Source organism: Suricata suricatta, chromosome 5 (assembly GCF_006229205.1).
Source record: "Suricata suricatta isolate VVHF042 chromosome 5, meerkat_22Aug2017_6uvM2_HiC, whole genome shotgun sequence".
NCBI classification, from domain to species: domain Eukaryota; kingdom Metazoa; phylum Chordata; class Mammalia; order Carnivora; family Herpestidae; genus Suricata; species Suricata suricatta.
The window spans coordinates 138,795,117-138,816,003 of record NC_043704.1 but is presented as its reverse complement, the minus strand read 5'-3'; the positions used below and the strand labels follow the sequence as shown (position 1 = coordinate 138,816,003).

The 20,887-nt window shown below is 37.5% G+C and overlaps 1 protein-coding gene across 4 annotated transcripts in view; it reads left to right on the top strand.

Moving 5' to 3' along the window:
* The window catches only part of NGLY1 (N-glycanase 1), a 58,157-nt gene extending 38,116 nt beyond the window's left edge, over positions 1 to 20,041 (top strand). Inside the window, exons 6-12 of one of the 4 annotated variants that reach the window (XR_003908938.1) lie at positions 2,449 to 2,570; positions 3,671 to 3,816; positions 5,714 to 5,824; positions 7,593 to 7,757; positions 11,565 to 11,750; positions 13,185 to 13,562; positions 18,497 to 18,580. Coding sequence is in view for 3 of the 4 variants with exons in the window: in XM_029940364.1 (XP_029796224.1) it covers positions 2,449 to 2,570; positions 3,671 to 3,816; positions 5,714 to 5,824; positions 7,593 to 7,757; positions 11,565 to 11,750; positions 18,497 to 18,674; positions 19,042 to 19,217 (1,084 nt within the window). In the remaining variant the exon portion in view is untranslated. Of the gene's footprint in view, positions 1 to 2,448; positions 2,571 to 3,670; positions 3,817 to 5,713; positions 5,825 to 7,592; positions 7,758 to 11,564; positions 11,751 to 13,184; positions 13,563 to 18,496; positions 18,675 to 19,041 lie in introns of those variants that run through there. The other 3 variants (XM_029940364.1, XM_029940365.1, XM_029940366.1) reach the window with 3 other exon arrangements.
* Positions 20,042 to 20,887: the final 846 nt, after the last annotated feature.

Here is a 20,887-nt window from a genome sequence, read left to right as displayed (position 1 = left end):
AAACCAAGAGTTGGTTGCTTAACTAAGTCACCCAGCCGCCCTGATGCTGTAAATCTGGTGGTGTTCTTTTAATTACATAACTTTTAACTTTCTGATAACTTTATTAATAATTGATAGCATATAAAAGTAACACTAATGACAATAATAATACTGATAAATTGTGATAGTAAACACAATGATGTACATAAAATAATCATCAGATGGTAATATGGAAGCTAGAAGTATAGTTCCATCATACTAGGGATAATTTGAATCTTGCCTTCCATGCCCTATCAAACATATCCTCATTATTTAAATTTTAAATTATGGAAGTTTGAACTTTTCAGTTAACTTTTTTCATCCTTTAATTCACAAGCCTCTCATCAGATTTTTAGAATTGGCAGTACTTACAAATGTTTGTTGTATCATCAGTCAAGAAAAGATAACCAAGTTTTGAAATAACCTAATTTTGGGGGCATAGGGACTCAGTTTTGTCCTAACTAGGAAGCAGCCCTGTGATATACAGAATTTAGAATATACAGAATCCAATATCCAGTAATTATAAAAAAAATTAGTCCAAGTTATTTCTTCATGCAGCATACATTTGTGCAGATACTTTGCAAAGATTTGAAGAATTAAATGTATAATTCTGTCTCCTCATAAACTTTTCTAGACAGCTAGATATAAACTAATATCTGTGTTAGCTTGTGCTAACACAGATATTTACTGATTTCCTTTCTACTTATCATCTTTTAAAAATGTTTTGGGGTTTTTTTTTTTTTTTGAGAGACAGAGAGAGACAGCGCAAGCAGGGGAGGGTCAGAGAAAGAGGGAGACACAGAATCCGAAGCAGGCTCCAGGCTCTGAGCTAGCTGTCAGCACAGAGCCCGACGCGGGCCTCGAACCCACGAACCATGAGATCATGACCTGAGCCGAAGCTGGACGCTTAACCGACTGAGCCACCCAGGCGCCACCCTACATATTATCTTACTGTTAGATGTTCTCTGTATAGAATTGGGATGATGAACAGTATTAATTCTAGGCTAAGCTGGTTATTCAACTTGGCACAAGTAGTATTTAGAGGAGGCATAGAATGCTCTAATTCTGCCACTATTACTTCTTTATGTAAATTTATATCTGTTTTCAATTACTTTTTATTACCTTAGTTATGAATTTATCTAAGGTAGTTTAATGGGATCTGCTTAAGACAAACTTACTACAGAGCTAATTCACTCATGCAGTGGTTTACTTCTACAACCTTATGGCTGACATCTCTGCTCAGCTGGGGCACTTCTCTTGCTTCACTTTGTCAGTGAAATCCTTCTCAACCCAGTATGCAAAACTTGGTGTTCTCCAGTTTTATGGTAATTTTATAATTGGAGTAACTTTTTATTTTTTTTTAACTTTTTTATGTTTTTTATTTATTTTTGAGAGACAGAGACAGTATGAGCAGGGGAGGGTCAGAGAGAGAGAGACACAGAATCTGAAGCAGGCTCCAGGCTCTGAGCTAGCTGTCAGCACAGAGCCTGACGTGGGGCTTGAACCCACGAACCATGAGATCATGACCTGAGCTGAAGCCGGACACCCAACCGCCTTGAAGTGGTTAAGAAGAAAAAGTTTCAGTCAAAACGATCATTTGACAGAATAGCAGTATTTTAAGTAGAATTAAGTTCAACTAAGTTTTAAAATATTTACTGAGTAGTTTGTTAAAGTTGTTTACCTTTTAAATACCTGAGCTAATTATACCACTTATTAGAATAATACTAAGGCTCTAAGCAGATTTACTAGAGAATCTCTGCCTAAATCTTTGCTGTCCTTCAAGGCCCAGTTCAAATACAAACTTTCCTCCCAACCACTCTCCATAACACTGAATCTCACCTGTTTTGTGTGGTTTTGTCACATTCTGCCTTCTTCCTCTTCCCGCCTGTAAACTCCTTGAAGGCTGTACCCTTGTTCGATCATTTTGCACTATAGATTCTAACACAGTGCCTCATGTATTTTGGGCTCTTTAATCATTATTTAAGTAGGTGAAATGCAGCTAATAAGTCAACTATATTTCAATTAAAAATAATTTGGGAACAGAGACAAAATGTAAGAGACTCTTAAATAACAGAGAAAGCTGAGGATTGCTGGAGGGGCTGTGGGAGGGGGAGGGGCTAAGTGGGTAAGGGGGAGGGGCTCAGTGGGTAAGGGGGCCTTAAGGCAGGACACCTGTTGGGATGAGCGCTGGGTTTTATACACAGGGGATGGATCACTGGAATCTACTCCTGAAATCACTGCACTGTATGTGAACTAACTTGGATGTAAATTAAAAATAAATAAAAAAGAATGGAAACGATGTGAAAAAAATTAATTTTTAAAAATGTGAAATTAAGAAATACTGCTGTTTAGCACAGGGGTAATATAAATTGTTTAGAATTCTTGATTATGATAATGAATCAAGGCTTCCCTGTGGTTATTTTAAAACAGGTATAACAACCCTGAGAAACTTTTGGAAACGAGATGTGGACGGTGTGGCGAGTGGGCCAACTGTTTCACACTGTGCTGCCGAGCCTTAGGGTTCGAAGCCCGCTACGTGTGGGATTGCACAGGTACGGAGCGCGCTGCGAGCGCGGTCGGAGGGCTGCGCGCACCTCGGGTCGGCTCACAGGCCCTGCCCCTCCTTGTTTGTCTGCTGCTTTCTGGCCTTGTCAGCCTCAGCTTCCGTTTGCCTTCTGTCAGTGAGCCCAGTGCCAGCCTCATAAGTTTTTGTGGGGGTCTCAAGAGCTTTCTAGCACACTTGCCATTTTGCCTAGGACTTTAACCGTGGCCTATAAACATTCTTTCATTAACAGTTTGCCATGACATATTGAATAATGCCTTTTGTATAGGAATGATAACGTGTGATATGCTGTAGAAATCTTCGCTTTTGTAGAGATTAGTATGAGATATAATAATCTTAATCTCAATATACAAAAAAATGTAGTAAAAGCCATGTGAAATTTATTTGGTTCTTATTTATATCGGGGTGTGGGGGGAGGGGAAACTGGGTGATAGGCATTGAGGAGGGCCCTTGTGGGATGAGCACTGGGTGTTGTATGAAAACCAATTTGATGATAAATTCTATAAATAAATAAAAGAAATGACTTATCATCTCCATGTTAAAAAGTTATTTTCCTAGTTCTTAGAATTTTACTTGTGCTTCTGTTTTGTAGGATAAAATGAAACCTTCACCTGGGAGTTACTGTTGTCTTACAGTCAAACACAGAACATCAGTAGCCCGAGATCCTTTGTTGGGCCGGCTACTGGCTCTGGGTCTTACACGTAGAGAGACAGCAGTTTCCAAAGTGGCGTTAGCTCCACGTTAGCAAAAACTGAGGCAGACGTTTTTGATCCCGTTGTTCAGTATGTTCGCCTTTTTAGAGTTATAGCTCACATTATTTTTAATTAAGCTTAAAACAAACTGCCTTAAAAGACATATTCCGAAAACATTTTCAAGGATTTCAAAGAGAAAGAGAAATTAAACAAATGTTCTAGAGTTTTGTGTGCCCTAAAATGCTCGGTCCTGGTAAGTAAAATTTAGACTGTTAGAAATTATTGTATGATCCTTATCTTAGCAGTTTGTATGTAGTTGTTGAAAATCATTCTGGTTTTATGAACTTCACTTTTATTTCCTTTCTTCCTGCTGCTCTCTTGTGTCCTACCTGAGTAGACCATGTCTGGACAGAAGTCTACTCTCCTTCTCAGCGGCGGTGGCTGCACTGTGACCCGTGTGAGGATGTCTGTGACAAGCCGCTCCTTTATGAAGTAGGGTGGGGCAAGAAGCTGTCCTATGTCATAGCATTTTCTAAGGATGAGGTAAAGCATAAGAAAAAATGGATTTTTCTAAGAATGAAATAGAATTTCTTTCCTTTTTGGACAGCTTTTGAAGTTACAATTGACATACAATAAGCAGTGTCTGTTTAAAGTGTACAATTTAATAAATTTCGTCACTTGTATGCAACCCATGAATCACCTTTGCAGTCAAGACAGTGAACATATGCAGTGTATCTGGAAGTTTCCTTATGTCCTTTGTTATCCCTCCTTTTTGCCCCTCTCTAGATAGCCATGAACCATGAATCTGCTTTCCCTCACTGTAGATTTCTAGAGATTTTAGGGTTTTTTTTTTTAGTGTTTATTTTGAGAGAGAGAGAGGGCATGCATGTGGGAGAGAGCCAGGGGGGTGGCGGGGGGCGAGAATGAATGAATGAATATCCCAAGTAGGCTCCTCTCTGTCAGCACAGAGCCTAACGTGGGACTCAGTCTCACAACTGCAAGTTCATGACCTGAGCCCAGATCAAGAGTCAGACACTTAACCAGCTGAGCCACCCCAGCACCCCATTTCTACAATTTTATATAAAACGGAGTTCTACAATATATATGCTCTTTTTGGTGGGCGCAATCTTGTTTCTTTTACTCGGCACAATTATTTTGAGATTCACCCATGTTATTCTCATGTATCAATAATTTATTCTTTTTATTGCTGAGTAGTATTCAGTGGTTTGCGTGTACCATAGTTTGTTTATCTGTTCACCTGTTGATGGGCAGTTGGATAATTTCCAGTTTGTTAGCCTTTCAAATTGCTACAAACACTTAGACACAAGTCTTTATATTGCCATTTTCTGTCTTTTTGCTTTGGTAAATGCCTAGAAGTAGAACGACTGAATCACATGGTAGAGTCATAAGAAACTGCTAAACTGTTTTCCAAAATCATGTGCCGTTTTACATTCGCACCACCAGTATGTGAGAGTTCTCAGTTTCCCTGTATCAGTGCTGACACGTAGTATGGTTGTCCGGTATGAGAGGCGGTTTCTTACTGTGGTTTTCATTTGCATTTCCCTAATGACAGATAATGCCAAGTGTCTTCTTTGGTGCTTATTTGAGATGCAGAGTCCTTTTTGCCCATTTTTAAAATTGGGTTGTTCATTTTCTTATTGTAGAGTTTTGAGAATTCTTTATATATTCTGCATACAAGTTATTTTTCAGATAAATGCTTTGCAAGGATTTTCTCCTTGTATTTTCATTCTGTTAGGGACTTTTGAAGAGACAAAATTGAGAAAGTCCAGATTTAAAAGTTTTATACTTTCAGTTTTACATCTGGGTTTGTCATCTGTTTTGAGTTAATTTTTTTGTATAGTCCAGTGTGAGTTGAAAGTCATTATTTGCCAGATAGATAACAAATTGTTCTAGCATCATTTGTTGAAACATTATATTTTCCACTGAATTGTTTTTATATCTTTGTCAAAAATTGGTTAGTTGATATAAATTTAATACAATAAAAATGGAGAAAACTTTTTATTAGTTGAATATTGTAAAATTAAGTTTGTAGATAAGTTTTAAAAAGCTAAATGTTGTGAAAAATCTCATTTTATCAGTCTTTATTTAAAGTATGCCTGTTAGAAAATGAATAAAAAGCATATTTAAAAATGTTTTTTCTACAGGTTTTAAAATTTTAGCAAAAGATAGTTTTTTAAAAATTTGTTTAAGAATTACATACATTCTAGGGACACCTGGGTGGATCAGTCGGTTGAATGTCTGACTCTTGATCTCAACCCAGGTCTTGAGTTCAGGGTCGGGAATTTAAGCCCTGCATTGGCTCCACACTAGGCATGAAGTCTACTTAAAAAAAAAAAAAAAAAAGGATAAGAATTACATACATTAGCAAATTAAAGTTGCTGGTTATAATCTTGTTAAATATTGTATTCTATAATTTGAGGTGGTTGATGTCACTTGGCGATACTCTTGTAAACATGATGAAGTAATCTCCAGAAGAACTGAGGTTAAAGAAGATTTACTTCGAGAAACTATTAATGGACTTAATAAGCAGGTATGAGCATTTGTCATTTTTGAAGGGACATTTGAAGGGTTTTTGTTGTTGTTTTTTTAACATTTATTTATTTCTGAGAGAGAGAGGGGGACACAGAGTAGGAGCAGGGGAGGGGCAGAGAGAGAGACACACACAGAATCAGAAGCAGGCTCCAGGCTCTGAGCTGTCAGCACAGAGCCTGAGCTGTCAGCACAGAGCCTGACATGGGGTTTGAACCTAGGAGGTGTGAGATCATGACCTGAGCCAAAGTCGGCCGCCCAACCAACTGAGCCACCCAGGCGCCCTGAAGTTTTTTATATAATCAGGAATGGCCAGTTTTTAACCCATTGAATTTCTTAAAGTAATGGCATTATTTTGCAACCCAAAGTATTTTAATATATTAAATGTCTTTTTGTTCATTGAAAATTTTGAGGACCCCTTTTAAATATTGGGTGTTTTATGTATTAACAAGTTAATTAAACAAAAAATTAATTAAAATTAAACAAAATTTCAATATATGTAACACTAGGCATAAAAAGTATGTTGTTTAATTTTTCAAAGAAATCATGTCTTGAATATAATTACACACACTTGTCTAAGTGTGGAAACTTTTGAAACAAAGCACAGGAAATTGTTAACGATGACTACTTCTGAAAAGAACAGGAGGTTCAAAAAGGGAAATTCGGCTTTCATTTTATATCCTTTGGTAGTACTGAAATTTTTTGCTCTTATACATGTGTGGGGTGTTTTTTTTATAATTTAAAAGCCACACAATCAATTTTGCTTCTTGGCCGGCAGTTAGAATCACCTTAATCCAGTGGTTGAGATTCAGCATGAAGTTTCAGTCTCTTTGGAATTTTACCTTCTGATATGCAGCCCTTCAAAGACCCTAGACTGAAAATCTGGAGTATTTACTAGAGCCTCTCGCCTTGAAATGCTCTGAACTCCAGTGTATTTACTCTACAGTACTGTGACTCTGTAAAAATTCTGTCAGCCATCATTTTGTGCGTGGCTTGTCTCCCTCTTTTGCTCATACCAGTTAATACTTGGCAAATGCCTGGAAAGGAAAAGAGGCCGAATATAGTCAGTTCACCTCAGTTCATTTCATTCCTTGGGATCTTAGCTTCTACAGCTGCACTTGCCTTGGGAGCTTTCTGTTGCATTTAAACAGGGGCTTGTAGGGGTGCCTGGGTGGCTCAGTCAGTTAAGCATCCGGCTTTAGCTCAGGTCATGATCTCACGGTTCCTGGGTTTGAGCCCCGCCTCGGGCTCTGTGCTGACAGCTAGCTCAGAGCCTGGAGCCTGCTTCCGATTCTGTGTCTCCTCTGACCCTCCCCTGCTCACACTGTCTCTGTCTCTCAAAAATAAGTAAAAAAACATTAAAAAAAATTTTTTTAAATAATAAAAAATAAGCAGGGGCTTGTGTGTTTGTGTCTGCATGTCGTGTTCTGCCCAGCTTTGTACCTTTTCTCAGCAGGACACTTGGTCTGACACAAGGTAGGGTAGTCCATCGTAGCTGGAAGCAGAAGTCACTGCCTTCGTTTTAAATCTAGGACACTAAAGGTCATGAGGAGTTGGATATGGATCCTAAATGGTTTCTTCACATAAAATTTATAAAATTATTTCCAGTTTTCCACAGTCCTATTTATTTCCCGAATAACTATGTATAAACAAAAAGTCTCTCAAGATCCCATTAAAATACAGATATTTTAAGTATAGACTGATTTGGAGACAGACGGACCTCTACATTTCCCTAATCTTAGTAACTTTTTTTAAAACATGAATTACAGAGGCAAACATCTTTGTCGGAAAACAGAAGAAAAGAACTTCTCCAGAGGATAATCGTGGAACTTGTTGAATTTATATCTCCCAAAACCCCTAAGCCCGGAGAGCTTGGTGGAAGAATATCTGGGTCAGTGGCGTGGAGAGTAGCCCGAGGTGAAATGGGTCTAGAGGTATTTAATTCATTACAGCATGATAATCTTTTCACCTGACTGCTTCCTGTAGTGTGCTCTTTACTTAGAGAAAAATGCATTGGCCAGGTCCTTTCAGTTAACTTTTTAGCGTAATTATGGAAAAGTGTAAACATTTGAAGTGAACCAATTATTGATTGACATAGTATATTCACATGCAAGAGTTAGGAAAGCATTTTAAAATGGGATTTTCCTGTGTACGTTTTAACTGTGACTAAGGTACATACAGAAAAAATGCACAAACTGTAAGTGTACAGCTTAACCAGATTTTGCAAATTGAGCATCCATGTAACCACCAACCAGAGTGACAGCTAGGCCACGAGAATCCCAGGAGTGGCCATGAGTTCCCTTCCAGTCACTTCTTCCACCACTAAGGTAACCATTATCCTGGTTTCTAACCCCGTAGATTAGTTTTGAATATTATTGTGCTTTATGTAAATGGATTGTGCCATATGTACACAGTTCAGAGTTCTTTTTCCCTTGACATTATTTCATGAAATTCAGACTTGGTGCTGCATGGTTACAGCACAGTTTTTCTCACTGCCGTATAAATGTATAAATGCAGTTTATCAATCCACCATTGATGGGCATTTGGGTTTCTACATCTTGGGTGTTAAAAACTCTACGGCTGTGGACATTTATGTACTTGTTTTCGGTGAGTGTATTTATGCATTTGACTTGGGTTTATAGGAGTGGAATTGCTAGGTGATGGTGTAGGAGTAGGTTTAGTTTTGGTGAATATTGCCAAGAAGTTTTCCAAAGTGGTTGTGCCAGTTTACACTCTCACGGGCAGTAGATAAGAGTTTTTCACATACTTGCCTGTATTGTGTTTTTCGTTTTAGCAGTTTGGCGGTATGTGGTACTATTCTATTGATTTTACCTAGCATTTTGGTGATGACTAATGAAGTTGAATGCCTATGTAAATTTTTGGATATCTTCTTTTGGGAAGCACCTGTTTACATTTTTCAAAAAAAGATTTTATGTGTTTTAGAAAGTGTTGTTTTACTTTTTTAGAAATTGTTTATGGTACAATAAGAAAAATAATAGAATCTGGATAATTCAGTGGATGAAAATGTTTATCTCTTGTTACATATTTGTCTACATCTGTTATTGGCTAGAAATTATCACTGCTGTGATTCCTATTATATTGTCAAATTTATATTAAGACATTCTCTCTTATTTAATGTCCCCAAATTAAATAATGAACAATGGAAATATGCCTGTAGTTGGGGCTAGGTGAAAAGCAATGTGCTCTGTAATGACCACTAAGAAAGTAAAATAGATTGTCCCTTGTCCTTAGGGAACTTAAAGTTGACTCACTAGAAAGTATTCATGTAAATATCTATGGAAGGTAAGTAATGAAAAATGCTTAGAAGGAAAATAACCCACCACGGTATCAAATCAAACAATTCCTAACAAAATAGAGTTTTATATCTACTTTTTCTAAATTTGCCATTGTTACAACTCCTTTCTCCAATAAAGGAATATGTCTAAAATGGGTGAATTATCCCCAGTCAACTTGATGTTTGCTTCTTAATTTACTTCATCATCTTTAGGAGGCAGTTGGAAGTGTTGGTTTAGCCATAGAATTACATGATCTAAATTCAACAGATAATTCAAATCACTGCTGATGCAGTGCAAGTTACAAGTAGAAATCTAAATGAAGCCAATTTAAAAGAGCTAATTTAATTCACAGCTGTGTTCAATTTAAATAAAACATCGATATTATTTAGGTCTTCATTCTTTTTTCTTTTTATGGATGGATGTGCTTCCTCTGGGGTGGCATATAAGTTGATTAAACTTTAAAAATATGAATTGGGTCATATGCCCAGATTGTCTTCCCTTTCCATTTTTTTTTAATTTCTATTACTGAAGACCATTAGGGCCATGGATTTAAAAAATCATTTTCCTCTTTAGAAGTAGCTGTTTGTTTTAAAAGTTAATTGAAAAATGTCAGTCCTAAAAAATTATGGAACTCTACTTTGAAATCATTGGAAAAAGGAGGATACATTGATGATATGATTTCCAGAAAGAAAATTTTTATCTTAATCATAGATTTAAAAGATTTTATGAAATATTAATGTTATTGGTGCTCTGGATTATTCAGCTGCATACATGATGACGTTCAGTAGCATAAATATTTTGTTTCTCTTTGGTAATTAGTTATCCTTTGTAAAATAGTAGATAATGCTACTTTTGAGTTCTATTTCCATTTGCTTTATATTAGCACTCTAAAATATTTTTGATAAAGGAGAAAAGAATTGGAGAGTTTGGTTACATACTTGTTTTGAAGTTCTAATTCATAATTAAAAATCAGTTTTTAAAATTAAGCTGCTTTTTTCTTTTTTACCTTTTTGACAGTAATATTCATAGGTTCTACTAGGGAATTCTCTTTTTCATGCATTTAATATTACTGTTTTCATAATTCCAACAATGATATATATATATATATATATATATGCATATATATACACACATATATATATACACATATACATACACACATTTCTTTTTTTCTAAGATGTTTTGTATTCTGCTTATCAATTGTTATACATTTGAAGTTTTCATATTGTTTAATACCTACCTAGTACCCAATTTTTAACCAAAAAAAGGCATTGACTACTATTTTGATTGATTAGCAAATACTGTGGCAAGATATTGACACAGACTAGAGCAGTGGCTCTCAGTGGTGGTTGATTTCGCCTTCCAGGGGATATTCGGCCATGTCTGGAGACATTTTTGATTGTCATATTTGGGAGGAGGGATGCCACTGGCATCAAATGGATGGAGGCCTGGGCTGCTGCTGAACAGCCTGCAATGCACAGGGCAGCCCCTGCCACAAAGAATTAATTATCTGGCCCAAATGCTACTATGCCCACGTCTAAAGGACAGGGTCCAGTGTTATAGTGGCATATAAAGATGAGGGATAAATATATCATCTTTCTCAAACACTAGATTGACTCCATGTTTTCAGATTTCTAGGGACTGATTTACATTACAACAAACATGGATTTATTTGGGGGCAAATTTTTTCTGGAGTTTTAAGGGGAAACATGAGCTTCATACATGTAGAAGATTGTTTCAAGCTGTGTATCCCAGGCACTCTCCTACCTTAAGGTACCAGGAAAGGACTCTCAACTTTAAGTTGAGGCCTGAAAGATGAGAAAGAGGTATATGGAGAGTAGAAAGAACAACATTCCAGATAGCAGTATTAATATGTGTCAAGGCCCCGAGGCAAGAACTAGCTAGACTGTTTTAAGGAGCTAATGGAAGAGTAACATGAGATTGGTTGGAGAAGTGAGTAGGGAATAGGTCATTTGGAGCCCTATTCGCCTAGGTAAAGGTTTGGAGTTAGGTACAGTGGGAAGTCACTGGAGTGAGTTCAGCAAGAAAGTGACATATCCCAGTTCACATTGGGATCGCTTTCATTACTGTGCAGAGTTTAGATAGGAAAGGTGGAGTTGATGGCTAGGAGTCAACTTCAGGAAACAACTGAAGATGGTGGTGGTAGAAATGAACAAAAAATAAACGAATTTAGGTTGAACATAAATCATAACAATATAAGTCAGAGCTATGGTTTATACTTCTCATTTTCTGTTTAGTAATGTTTGGAGCCATATCCACATCAGACTAATTCATATTTAACTTATAAAATGTTTTCCAAAATTTTTAATGGCACCAACTCTTGATTTTCAGTTTGAAGAAGTCTCTTATCACTTACTGTACGTAGTAGTTCCTCATATATAGTCTTCCATTATGTTGAAAAACTAATTCTGCTTTCTTTTTAAGAGAAAAGAAACCCTGCTCATTCCCTCCGAAAACGAGAAGCTTTCCAAACAGCTCCACCTTTGTTATAATATTGTGAAAGATCATTATGTTCGAGTTTCAAATAATAATCAAACCATTTCCGGATGGGAGAATGGTGTGTGGAAAATGGAATCCATATTCAGAAAAGTTGAAACAGATTGGAACATGGTAATTTCCTGCACGAAGCTGTTTAAGAGCTTTGTCATTGTTTCAAACAAATATAGATTGGCTTCATTTTTCAGTGTATCATGTGAAAACCAATACACCAAAATTACTTTTAGTAATCCTTAAACCTGTAAAAGAAAATTCTCCCAACATAAGAAGGTTGTGCATTTATATCAAGTAAGCATCCATTTTCATCAAAGAGAGAATTTAATTCATTCATGGGGAAAAATAATCACATAAGTGACCAACTTGTGACTGGTTTTTGCATGAATATATAAAATATATTGTCATTTAATTCCTTCACAGATACTTGTTGATTGCCTACTAAATGCAGTATACTGGAGAGTATAACATTTAGCTCAGAGTCCCACGAGCTAAGCATTTAACACGCTCTCATTTCATAGGAATGTGGATGATTAGCAGTGTTTTTGGCTATTTCTTCTTGTGTCCTAGAAAAGCAAGATATAGAGGTGCCTGGGTGGCCCAGTCAGTTAAGCCTCTGGCTTCAGCTCAGGTCATGATCTCATAGTTCGTGGGTTCGAGCCCCGTGTCGGGCTCTGTGCTGACAGCTACCTCAGAGCCTGGAGCCTGCTTTGGATTCTGTGTCTCCCTCTCTCTCTGACCCTCCCATGCTCATGCTGTCTCTCTCTGTCTCTCAAAAATGAATTTAAAAAATTTTAAAAAGCAAGAAATGGATGCTAGGACTATAGTATTTCACTTATACCAGCTTGCATGTTGTTTTCACATGCTATCTATTAATAGTAAGAAGCTTTGCCTTTAAACTGCCCTACCCCTTAGACACACACCAAAAATAAACTCACAATTATTCACATAGCCTCTGTAGGTCTAACCATATTGTTGATAGATTTTCATAGGAATTAGTGAACCTACAGGGAGCTTTTAAAGTTAACTTGCCAGGATATTTGAGTGGGAAGGGAAGTCGCTCATTTGCAGGACACAATGGCTGGATTTAAAAAGCGAGTCACAGGTTAGCAGCTACTGGTGTATTAGGAGCATCTACTGTGTGCCTGTCACTGTCCCAGGCATTAGCGTACAGAAGACACAGAGGTAAGATCCCTGCTTTTTTTTTTTCCAGTCATAAATTTTTTTTTCCTAAAATTTACCTTGGTGCTTATTTTGATGATCTTTTTGTATCAAACCAAGAATAACTGAACAACATTAGTAAAATTGTATAAATTTTTCCCCTTGAGGTAAAGCAGAACATAAAAAATAGAGCAAGATGAAATTTAAAATTTTAAGTTATATATATTTACAATTGATTATACAGTTAATGAGAAAGGGTGAACTCAGGAGGACTATGCTTAGCCTAAAAGTTCTTCTGAACAGAAAGCAGGGTAGGATAGACATGTTATTTATCCAAGGACTAAGCTATCATTGTGGAGCTAAAGAAAAAGTATGCCTTTTTTTCATAACCAGCAGTGTTGATGGAGAAAATAATGGAAAGAAACAGTGACACACTGCAGAAGATGTGACGAGAAGCAGGTCGAGTCTGTGGCACAGGTCTTCTGTCTTGCTCACTCATTTGTTCATCAGCAAACATCCACTGAATGCCTGTTACGTCAGGCGTTGTTCTTGGCGCCATGGATTAAAAGATAAAGATACGGTTCCTGCCCTCACAGTCTAACCGGGAAAGCCGAAGCGTAAACAGCCCTCTTACCCACGATGCAGAGTGCTATAATAAGGATATCAACACATTGCTATGGAAACACCAAGGAGGGAGTCATTAGCTCCGCTGTGGGAGTTGGGGACCGCTCTGCCGAGCAGGAGACACTGGAGCTGGACGCTGAGGGATGAGTAGGTGTTCATGAAGCACGGGAACAGCGAGGGAAAAGCACAGAGTACATGGCATATTTTGAGTTCTCTAAAGAGACCATCGTGGCCAGGGAGTACATTGTATGAGTAAGATCTAAATAACGTAAATGAGATGCAGAGGCCATTAAATAAAAATAGGCTCCTATTCAAAGTTTAGGCCTTGATTTACCTTTACAAAGGGCATCACTTTTTAAAAGTTGAATGAATCTGTTTCCAGTAAAATATTAGAATCTTAATTACACTTGTAAGTCTGATAACTCGGAGGTGACATATTGCCATTGAAACATTGAACTCTCCACCTAAAAGTAAGTCAGTATTTTTAGTTTTGTGCTAGTGTGTTTCCAACTAGGGATTCTCTAGGTCCACTAAATGATGACACCTACCTATTTCCCACCACACGTTTCCTCAGTAACCCCCAGCCTGCACGCATGTACTTAGAACAGAGTCCTGCCCTCTCGAAGAGCTGGTCTGCCAGGAACACAGAGACTTGCTGAATGTTACTGCTTACCAAGTAGTACGAAGTACATTGTTCAGTGATGTCTCATTTGGGAGAAATCTAAAAAGCTGAATCAAGAAAACCAGTATACCTTTTAGGAAGCAAGTGACAACTCGTTGATAAAAGTGTCAGTAGCTTCCTGACTGCCCTGCCTGCGTCCGCCTGGTCCTTCATAGTTCTCCGTGGGGTAAGCCAAAACAGCATTTTCCAAGCCCCAGTAGTTACCGAGCGCTCTGAGGGTAAGAAACAGCTCAGTCTCTTCTGAGTCTTGCCTCTGCCTTCTCTGGCCTCACCTTGCACCGTGGTAGCCCCTTGCTCTGCACTCAGCTGCCCTTCCCCCCTCTCCACCGAACCTTTTTCTTTCCTTTTTGTTAGCTTCACTTATTCCTTTCCTTAGAGCTTAGTGTAAGCCTCGTTCCCTCCGGTCCCAGCTAGCTGGATCCATTTCTCCCTGTATTTATTCACGGTACCATGTACCCCTCCTTCATGGCATTTGTTCAGCAAATATAATAGATTATTTGTCTCTATCCTACTAGATTGTAAACATTCTCATAGAAAAGACTTTGTCTTATTCTACTCCCTTGTCCTCTTAGTATTCATGTATCTAGCATAGTGTCTGATAAATGTTTAGTAAAGATTGCTGAATGCAGGAAGGAATGTTTGAATGTATATGGCATAAATTCTATACCACCCTCAGGCTGTGTAGGGTATCACAAATACTCTGTCTTCATTTGGACTGCCCCTGGCATGTTCTTAAGTACTTTGCATCTTTGCAAAGGATCATTCTTGTCACTAGAGTCATTGTAGTACTTTTTGGTGTATGGCATTAGTCATTAGTAAGTGTGCATTGTCAGACATTGTGCTTGCCACTTAGGATGTAATGGTAAATTAAGAGTCAAGCCTCAAGGTGAGCATAGACTTCTGAAGGGAAAAGACATAGACCGGCTGTTGAGATTGGTGAGGGAAGTGCTGGAAGAATGCAGGTCTGTATATGACTAAGGGAGAGAAGACAGAAGAGCCACTCTCCCTTCTTGAGTCAGAGATGACCTTGGAGAAGAACTAAGATCTGAATAGGCTTTTGGAGAAGGAGGCAGAGGAAGAGTTGCTCAGCGTGGAGACACGATGTAGAAGGGAGCATGAGATAATACCACGTGCAGAAGCACGGAGGTGAGAAACATCTGGTAAATTCAGGGAAAAGTAGTAGGAAATATGGAGGAGAAGAGTGGGAAATGAGACTAGAGAGGTAAACAGTGGTCAAGGCCCAAGGACTTTGATTCCCTTGCAGGTAACAGGAAGCCATGAAAGATTTCAGACAAAGGAAGGACATGATCACACCAGTGATCCAGAGGTAATTCTGGAGGCTGCCAGTAGAAAAAATAAGCATAGTATTTCTATGAATACCTTCTTTTCTAAGAAAGCTATTAATGCATTGGGGACTGACAGTGATTCATGTTTGATTTCAGTGATGTAATAACTAAAATAAGCAATACCAGTTTACAAGTATTAAAATCTCTTGAAATACAGTTCTGTTAGATATCTGTAGGAATGACTGTAGAGTGCTGCACGGTAAACTTAAAGTTCGTCTTAGCAGGCGAAGCAGAAGAATCATTCTTAAAATGAGCATAGTAAAGAACAGCTTAAACGGTGCAGCACAAACCTCCACAAAACCACAGCGGTGGACACAACAGCCTGGCATGTAGTAATCAGACAACCTTTAAGCGAAGATCTTCTGCAGAATGTGAAATACACGAAGCATAAAGAAGCTGACATGCAAATTGTTCTCAGTCTTGAAAACAGTGGTTACAGCCATAACCCAGAGGACAGGTTAACTTTGTGTACTTTGTTAAGGGCAAAGCTTAGACCTCTAAGCCACAGACGGACTGGTCTCGTTCTCACCCACAGGGTGGGATCTGCCTGTACTGTGGGTGTGCCTTACAGTTGCCAAAAAGGGGCCGGGGTAGGTCCTGGAGGGAGGGGTGGGTGCTGTATCGATTTCAGGTCTGTGGAAGGAAAACCCCGTGACTTCTGATTTTTACTGTCCCTGCTGATAAAGTAAGGTAGCTCTTAGTAGTCCCTGAAATTGCAAGACCAAGCATATAGAACTTGCATACAGTAAGTGATATCTATGAATTAAACAACCAGCAGCCAAAAATTTGTCCAAGATAACACTCCAGAAGTTAGGAACAACCAATAGTTACCAACAAAGGTGGTTTATTTTTTCTTCTAGACAAAACAATTGAATATTTGAGCGTTTATAAAGTTTTTTTTCTCCTAAATAAATTATAATTACTGGTTCTGTTGCTTTTACACGTAGAAAGGACTCCAGTTGGGTACAAAACTACAGTCTTTATATAAACCTTATTGTTCTGGTATATTTCAAATTATCAAACTGAGTATACATATTCTTGGTAATTTCCACCCTTAAAAAAGCTGAGTTAAAAGAAATCGGTTAAAATGGTACAGACAATGTATTTTGAAGAAAAAAATGACATGAATTTTCAATATCAGTAGAGTCTTTTATTTCCATATACTTTTTCTTTAGCCTGGGAGACCTTTTATTTTCTCACAGTGTGTCTGAATGTTTGTTTAAGCATTTAAGAATTCAGTGATAAATTCCATCCTGTCCTTTAACTTTTTTAGTCTTAAAAGCTGATGCCTTTAGGACTGAAAAAATGTAAATCATAGAACAAGCAGTCCTCTCAGACATGTTCAACAGCTATTGAAACCTTCTTATGACAGTTAAAACTACAGTTGTGGCCCAGACCACTTGGTATAATTAAGGTAACCTTAACCTCCAGGCACCTGGGTGGCTCAGTCAGTTAAGCATCTGACTTCACCTCAGGTCATGATTTCGCAGTTCCGTGGGTTCTAGCCCTGCCCACATCAGGCTCTGTGCTGACAGCTCTGAGCCTGGAGCCTGTTTCTGATTCTGTGTCTTCCTTTCTCTCTGCCTCTCCCCTGCTTGCACTCACGTGTGCATGCTCACTTGCGCACGCTCGCTCTCTCTCTCATTCTCTCTCAAAAACAAACATTAAAAATTTTCTAAAACTAGTAGTGAGGGTAAGCTAGAAATTTGAAGTTACCCTAACTTCAGTCTTTGGTATTTTATGCCCACACTTTGGTGGGGGTGGGGCAGAGGGGGGGAGCTTTGAAACTACTGAGCTCTAAAAGGACATAAGACATAAAAAATATATATAAATAAAGAAAATAATCTTAAAATAAATACATTCAAATTTGAATGTATTTAAGATTATTTTCCCCCAGTCTTTGTTCCTTTCCAACCACCTTTATTCCAAAAACTGTTTGGCTCATCTTTTCCAGATAATCCCCTTTATTAGCCACTCTTTGATTGAGTAATTAAGCTGCCAATAATCCCTGTAAGATGGCCAGGAGTTTAGATTTATTCATGAGCCAGTTACTTGCTGTACATCCTAGACCATGCAAATGATAGGAAGTGGGCTTTTAAAAACATTAATTAGGCAGTTGGAGAAAGGTGAGTATAAATTCATACTATTAGTGGTAAGTGCAGTATAAATGAGGAAAAGGTTTTGTTTCAAGATTTATTTCAAAGAAATGCATGAGTTATTGTCTGAGTTTGAACATCAGGGATAAGTGATTGGAGAGTCAGATTCTTGGGGCTTCTTGGGTGGCTCAGGATTCTCTTTCTCCCTCTCTCTCCAGCCCTCCTCTCTCTCCCAAATAAAAATAAACTTAAAAAAACTTTTTAATAAGTAAATATAAAGAGTCAGATTCTTGCAGGATTGAGCCTGGGTGAATGGAGTTACCTGTGAAAGATCAGGACTGGATATCAATGTTAATGTACACATCTTCAAGAATGTAGATGAAACTACAAGGAAATGAGCTGAAAGCAGCCAGCTAACTTGGATGCCTTAGATAGGATATATTTAAAGTGGTCAGGGCTGCTGATCGTGGAGGAATGGGGGCATACTGTTTGGAGAGGCAAACATGAATACTACCTTTTAAACCATTACTTAGCAATGACTGAGTTATTTTTTTTTACTTCTTGCTGTGGAAAAGCTTGTCTGAAAATCCAGACTCAGAAAAGAAGATATAGAATAATTTCATTTAAAAGGATTCATTTTCAGCAAGACTTCTCCTAAAATTGATATTAAATAGCTGGATTTTACTAATTAAAAAAATAAGATTTACCAAATTTTGGTTAGCATGTACCCCTTAAGGATATACTTATCTGGACACCTGTACCCAAGTTTCTTCCAGAACAAAAAACACCGTAGAAAAAATTGCTGATAAGACGAAAAATGTTACCAGTGAAAATCCAGAAAAAATTAGATGTTTAAAGCATCTGTATATAATACCCTATGACAGTGAGACTGACTACATGTGTTTCTACACTATTTTATCATTTCTGACAATTCTTGCTTCCCCTCCTCCTTTGTAGGTATATTTAGCCCGAAAAGAAGGATCGTCTTATGCTTACATTTCCTGGAAGTTTGAATGTGGGTCAGTTGGCTTAAAAGTAGATAGCATTTCCGTTAGAACAAGTAGTCAGACCTTTCAAACTGGAATGATACAGTGGAAATTGCGATCCGACACAGCACAAGTAGAACTGTCAGGCGGTAAGCATTTGACTGAAGGATTAATCGTGATGTAGATATTTAACACTGAAGAATAATTGTACTTATTTGAGTGTTTCATACCCAAGAGTCATTCATACTATTGCAGTAAAAAAAAATTTTTTTTTAATTAAAACTTGTATAACCTCATTCTGACACAAAGGCTTATGTTTTTCATTGTGAAACACAAACAGATGAAGAAAGATTATTTCTTTCAAAGGACACATTCCCTCCATAAAGAATGATTATATTTATTTGTTAAGGGTTGATTTTTACCTACACATTAGGCATATAATATATATATAAGCTATTTCTTTATGTTCTTTAAGCTACCAAAAGCAAAGTGTTAATTACTTTTTTCCTCCAACAGACAAAACTCTTCACTCCTATCATGATTTTTCTGGTGCCACTGAAGTTATTTTGGAAGCAGAATTAAGCAGAGGAGATGGTGGTGTTGCTTGGCAACATACTCAGCTGTTTAGACAAAGCTTAAATGACCATGAAGAAAATTGTTTGGAGATAATTATAAAATTCAGTGACCTTTGAGAACCTGAACATTATAGAAAAGCTGACAATAATGAAGGACTTAGCGTGTTTTGAAGTAGTCTGTTGGTTCAGTGCATGCTTACTACCCTCTGCTAGCATATTTCTTTTGCTAGCTACCCATCATGTTTACCCGTCCGGAAAATCTATCTTTGTACTATGGACCATAATGAAACCTTGAATTAGAAGCTCCCTTCCACGTGTGACTGTAATTTGAAGTAAACTCTTATGGCCTCAATATGAGATTTTAATTGAAAAACTGTGAGTAGAGTTTTAAAAGTAAAATGAAGGTATTCATGATGAAATGATATTCATGATTATGATATAATCTTAAGCTAATAATAGTAATTTGACATTTTTTGATTGGCCATTATTCATAAGTAATTAGATTTCCTAAGATTTTTAATTTTTAATAAATGTGCAAGTATAGTCCTAAGTTATAATGCATGAACATTTTTATGATTGTAAATACATAGGCATTTAAGAAATAAAATGAATTATTTTGTCTTATATCATTTTAGTGGTTACTTTGGCTAAGTCAGAATCTTTAATAAGTATGCTGAACGTTGAAAACTGCTGGAATGGACAAGAGCTATGAAAACATTTAACACTGACTGCATAAATTCAGAGATACATTATGAATCCATGTGTGGACACTTTAGAATATGCTTTACTTTGGAGTTTACGTTTGAGTATTTCTATCTACCTCATTGAATAAATATCTGTTCTTGTCTTTGAAACTATGTAACTAGACTATACAGTACATGGTATATGAAGAGTTTCTGGTGTGTTCCATGTAACCTCTCCAATTAAATGTGTTAAGCATTTGTGTGCAAGCGTCATGATCGTGCTGACGGAGGCCGTGGTGAGAAAGACACAGCTCCTGTGCTCTCACTAGCTTTGTGATGTCCTACAAAGTGAGTTCTCAACTCTTTTTTTTAATTTTTTAAATATTTATTTCTGAGAGGGAGAGACAGCATGCGAGCAAGGGAGGGACAGAAAGAAAGAGACACAGAATCCAAAGCAGGCTCCAGGCTCTGAGCCTTATGCGGGGCTTGAACTCACCAGAGATCATGACCTGAGCTGAAGTCAGGTGCATAACCAACTGAGCCACTCAGGTGCCGTGAGTTCTCAACTCTTCATACAAGAAAAGTACGTTCTCAGTGAGTCACACTTTGCAATCCGTAGGACATTCGTATGCATTATTAAAAATGCACTAAGATCCTGAACAAAGGTCTTATATTTGCTTTTTAATTGTAGTCAAACTGTTGAGGATCAGTTTCTACCAAAAAGTTACATTTCAAAAAAAATTTTTTGTGTATCTAAAGTGATTTATTGATAAGTCTTGAATATGAGGAAGTTTTCTGGAATTCTCACTCCTGAGTTACTCATGGCTTCATATAGTGGCCAAATACATAAAATTGAAGAGCCTTGACTCTTAACCTGTCTTGAGATATCTGGTATTGGCACATGAGTATTGTGATAAGTGGGTGGACCAACCCTCTTAACCTTCATGAGAAAACCTAGAGGTTGGCAAGCAGTTTTATAAAGATGGTAAAAAAAAAAATGTCATTACTCAATGGAATGTATCTCATGTATGAAAAAGATACATTCTAATTTTTACTGTGGCTTTAAGCAAAAACATGAGTAGAGTTCAGATGTCTTATTTTTAT